We start from the raw sequence: 5,290 nt of genomic DNA, 5'->3' as shown, positions 1-5,290 counted from the left end.
AGAACCTACAGATCTTCAAATATTTTGCCTCTGCTTCAAATGTCGATATATCATCCATGTTCCATTCTATGGATGGTATGTGCATGTATAGCTCCACAAATTGCATCTTGCCCAAGGTAGTACCACAATAAATGCTATCTTTTGTTGTAGTGATCCCCATTCGGGTGTAGTGCTGTCAAACTAGGGAGATTCTATGCAGTTGTTGATTTTCGTTCTCGTTTTCTATCTACCAAACAAGTTAGAAAATATCATATCTAATGTCCATCTACTATACAAGTTAGATAACATCAGATATAATGTCCATGGGAAATGAGAAAGGAATAAGAGACCTAATTTACATCTAGATGCAACTCCAACAGAAATGAATAAGAGACCTAGTGCGGCGGAGACCCGCTCTTGATGCAGCAACGATAGGCGAGGACAGAGGTGCGGCGGTTGGGAAAGCTGTGGTTGGGGAAGGCTGGCGGTGAGGCGCCTCTCGGCGGAAGAGAAGGACGGGGAAAGGTCAAGCACCTCGCCAAGGGAGGGAGGGGTTGGGCGCGCCGCCTGGGACTGGGGGTGTGGGGAGGGAGAGAAGGGTGGGGTTCTGGGGGTTGGGGTCTGTGGCCTAGAGGATTAGGGCACCACCTTTCCGCCCGTGCTGGGTCTTTGTTGGGCTAAATATGAGAAGGGATGCAAGAAGTTGAGACGGAGAAGGTCGGGCTGTGTCGGGCCAAATTCTAGGCCAAAACTGAAGCCCAAGCCCAACCCGAGATGCTCTTCAATCTGAATTTCTAGGCCTATGCCCGACCCGGTGGCTAGGCTGGACCTGGCCCGGCCCGGGAATTTCGGGCCGAGCTGCCCATGGTCAGATATAGGCTTCAGTGTAAAAAAAAAGAGCCGAGGAAAGGCCGATTAGATCGTGGGTTTGTGTCCTAATCGAACACTGGCAGCCCATACGAGCGGAGGACTCAATTAGGTGTTCTGGTCCAGTCGAGATAGAGTCTTCTTCCTCCTCCGACCAAGATCCCCCGAGGCAGAGGACTCAATTAGGGTTAGGGTTTGCTCCTAAGATTGCGAGGTGAATTACTGCATCTGGTTCTGGTCAACACAGTCAGTCGATCCATAGAATTTAGTTGATCCTACTGCCGCTGGTGAAGATGCTGGGCGGCCTGTACGGCGACCTGCCGCCGCCGACCTCGGCCCCCGGCGACGACGACAAGCCGGCCGCCGCCTCCGTCTGGTCCAGCGCCACCAAGATGGCGCCGCCCACCCTCCGCAAGCCCTCCGCGACCTTCGCCCCGCCCACGTCCCTCCTCAGGAACTCCCGTCCCAAGACCACCCCCACCACCGTCCAGCAGCAGCAGCCTCCACCCACCACCACCACCACCTCCTTCCACCCGGCTGCCCTCGTCTCCGTCCAGTCCACCGTGCTCGAGGAGTACGACCCCGCCCGGCCCAACGACTACGAGGACTACCGCAAGGACAGGCTGCGCCGGGCCAAGGACGCCGAGGTCCGGAAGGAGCTCGACCGGCGGCGCCGCGAGGACGAGGAGCGCGAGCAGAGGGAGGCCGAGGCCCGCCGGGCCTCCGCCGCCGACCAGGCCAGGGCCTCCCTCAACATATCGGGCGAGGAGGCCTGGAAGAGGAGGGCCGCCATGAGCGGCGGGTCCGCGCAGAGGGCATCGTCTCCGCCGCCGCAGGCTGACGGCGGCGGCGGCGGCGGATTCAACATCCCCGGCTCCTCTTCCTCTGGCCTCGGCCTGGGCGCCGGCGGCCAGTTGACCGCTGCCCAGAGGATGATGGCCAAGATGGGCTGGAAGGAGGGCCAGGGGCTCGGCAAGCAGGAGCAGGGGATCACCGCGCCGCTGGTCGCCAGGAAGACCGACCGCAGGGCTGGGGTTATCGTCGATGAGAGCAGCTCCAGGCAAGAGAAGAAGCCCAAATCTGTCAACATTGAAGGCCCGCCCACAAGAGTAGTGCTGCTGCGGAACATGGTAAATGTTTCTCCACGGCTTCTCTGTTATAAGAGTACCGTTCCGCCAATGTTTTCAGTTTTCCTCCATGAAAGAACTTAGTGGTTATTATGCTTGACTTTATAAGGATTGGTTTAGGGACCGAGTCTCAAACTGAATTCTGGTATCACCCAAGCAGATTTCCTAACTTATTTAGGTATAGTTTGTAATGTTCTCTCAATAGTAATTGATGGCGCTGATACCAAATGCTAGGCAAAATATAGTCACCTAGAGACATGATAGAGGTAGTATGTGACATACTGAATTTGGGATAATTCCGTTTCTGTTCTGGTTGAAGTGCACATGCTATTATTTGATCTGTTTTCAGAGGATACGGCATGCTATTGCTGAAGTCTTGAATCTGCAAGGGTGAATAGCAATGTATACAAATTGATAAGCTATGTATGGCGCTGTACTTCTTTACTGTTGGTTGTTTTTCTACTTGAGAACTCGCCAACTCGGGGTGAACAAGGTAGTGCAAAATACCAACTATCTAGTTAAGTAGTTTGCTGAGTTCATTAACTCCCAGAGCCCAGATTCAACCACACATAGAATACACAGGTTATACATTGGTTAAATAAACAGTTTGGAAGGTTAAAAGGCTGAATTTCCGTATTTTTATGGGCTTCTGTTGGATTATTCAGTTCAATACATAAGCCCTTCGCTTCTTAGTTCAATCTATTTATTACATGTAAACATACAAAACATAAGGTTCAAGTCTATGTGAAGACGGTTCAGCATATGCTTGTTTCTGTACCAATGGGAGAGGTGTAATGTTTCATATTACCTGTGCAATGTAATTTGTAAACTTGAATAGTATGTTATTGTGGAAGGCGTTTTTTTTTAAACGGCTCTGTGGTAGTATTCCAGTAAAATTGAATAGCATGTTATTTTGGAAGGCGGATTTCTTGGAAAACAGGTCTGGTATTGTATCAGGAAACTTGAATAGCATGTTAGTGTGGAAGGCGAGTTTTTGGGAAACAACTCTGTGGTATTTATCAGTGAACTTGAAAAGTACTCGATGTGCTGTGTAAGACCTGATTAACATTGTTGAAGTTGGTAGAACAATGGCGCGGCCCAAGTTAGTGATAAACAAAATTGATCGAACTATTGAGTTTTTGATCATAGATGGTGAAGAGCTTTGTTCTGTTAGATGAGAGGTCGCTCTCACTAACCTACTATCCTGTTGAATGCCTAAGCAGAGGCCATGTTATGCTGAATTAGAGGGATTGGTTTATATACGAGCTTGGCAACATGATAATTAAACTTGAATCGTACGTTAGTTTGAAATATGTATTTTTAGAAAGTGGTTCTGCAGTATTTTTTATCAGTAATTTTGTATAGTACATGATGTGCGTAAAACGTGATTAACATGGTTGAAGGTGCTACTACAACAGTTGTACCCTGTTTTGTGTTTTGACCTGGTGTTGGCCGAAGGTACATGATGAAGAGCTATCCTCTGGAATCAGGGATTGCTCTAACAAACCTTCCGTAATGTTGAACCGTGCGTCTATTTTAACTGTTGGATGCTTGCAATGCCTAGCACTGCTTAAGCAGGGGCCTTGTAATGCTGAAATAGGGGGATACTACCGTACATTCTTTGCTGGATAATTCAAGTATATGATTTTTTTCTAGCAAGGCGGGTGTTTTGGTTGAGTGCAGGATTGTTCTTAACCTAACAATTATAATGAAACATGTGCAGATTGGTCCGGGCGAGGTGGACGACGAGCTGGAAGATGAGGTGGCCTCGGAGTGCTCCAAGTATGGGACCGTTCTGCGTGTGCTGATATTTGAGATCACCCAGGCCAACTTCCCAGTGGACGAGGCAGTGCGGATCTTCGTGCTGTTCGAGCGGACGGAGGAGTCAACCAAGGCGCTGGTTGACCTGGACAAGCGCTTCTTCGGCGGGCGGGTGGTGCACGCGACCTTCTTCGACGAGGAGAGGTTCGGGCGGAATGAGCTTGCTCCGATGCCAGGGGAAGTGGCAGGGTTCGACTGAATCCTTGTACGAACAGTGGAGATGTTGTGGCTAGTGTTCTATTTTTAAATTTTGCTGAGTCCAGAGCTTGTTGGTTTAACCTTGGAAACTGTTGGCACTTTTTTTTATCGTAAATGCTAATGCGTGTTTTGGAGTAAATTGTGCTTGAAAATTTTGAATTTTGCACCATAGACTAAATTGGCTAAATGCCTTACTCGTAGTCCAGTGGAGCACGTTTTTGAAAACTTGGAGATATTCAAATCCAAAGCTTCACTTTTTCTTAGAAAAAATACTAGAATGTAGTCAATGATTTCTTTTGAGGTAGCCAAAGGATTTATTCTATCCATGTGTAAATTTTTAGTACAAAATACATAGTTCACTTGCATCTAACATAAATAGTTAACTGAATCTTTGCAACCAAATATATTTTGTTCATGCATGTCTTTGTCATGGACCTTGAAAATCAACAGAAATGCTGTTTTTCCTGAGATTTAACGTGCAAAGATTCCTTCTCTTTTTCAGGTTGCCGGAGGGATGGCTCCAACTGTGCAGGTCAGTCTAAAGGCCACAGGGTTCATACGAGGTAGCAACTAGGAGTAATAGTTGTACTCTCTCAGTCTCTCTACCAGCGTTTCCACAAGGGATACCCCAAAATGAAACCTGCAATGTGTGCGTATGCCTGCGTAGGGTTGAGCTGAAACTAGAATCACTACTGTAAACCTGTAATCGGGTCCAGTGAATTTTTTCTAGCACCAACTCTGCGCACGCCCTAAGCATATTTGTTGTCGGTCCAGGAAGGTAGTACGGCGATACTATCTGACTTGGTTTTTTATTTACACCTACGAGTCTATGACTATATTTGTGACATGGAAAAAAACGAGAAATGGCTAATCCAAGTTCAGTTGAATATGTTAAGCCGGCTTCCATCACACTAATTTTTCGATATCGATCTGCTTAGAGTGACGACAACTAAAATTGGTCTGGAGAGGATAACCAAACAACTATAGCTAAACATCTCCCTCCGCGCTTTTTGTTATAGGATCGGCGAACTAAGATCGGTCCAAATAAAAGTCTTCAAACCATGCAAAATATGTCTATCCATGACTTTAAAAAAGAAACCATGTACCCCTTTGTAGAGATTTGAGATCATGTGCATAAGCGAAACCCTCCTTTCACTTCCACGCCCCCAATGCTGCAATGCTCAATGGGGCAGGGGACGGCCACGGCATCATCCAGCGTCCTGATTCGCGGGCATCACCCTGTTTCTCTGCTTGCCGAGTGAGATCGACGACCAGAATCCATACCTTTATATCTAATT

The 5,290-nt window shown here is 47.8% G+C and overlaps 1 protein-coding gene across 1 annotated transcript; it reads left to right on the top strand.

Annotated features, from left to right (window-relative positions):
* Window positions 1-985: 985 nt before the first annotated feature.
* Window positions 986-4,151, top strand: LOC127341430 (DNA-damage-repair/toleration protein 111). Its single transcript, XM_051367281.2, has 2 exons — window positions 986-1,976; window positions 3,697-4,151. The coding sequence occupies exons 1-2, from the start codon at window positions 1,140-1,142 to the stop codon at window positions 3,991-3,993; spliced, it is 1,134 nt and encodes a 377-aa protein (XP_051223241.1). The 5' UTR covers window positions 986-1,139; the 3' UTR covers window positions 3,994-4,151.
* Window positions 4,152-5,290: the final 1,139 nt, after the last annotated feature.

This window comes from Lolium perenne, chromosome 3 (assembly GCF_019359855.2).
Source record: "Lolium perenne isolate Kyuss_39 chromosome 3, Kyuss_2.0, whole genome shotgun sequence".
In the NCBI taxonomy this organism is placed as follows: Eukaryota; Viridiplantae; Streptophyta; class Magnoliopsida; order Poales; family Poaceae; genus Lolium; species Lolium perenne.
This window is presented reverse-complemented; position numbering and strand designations above follow the sequence as displayed.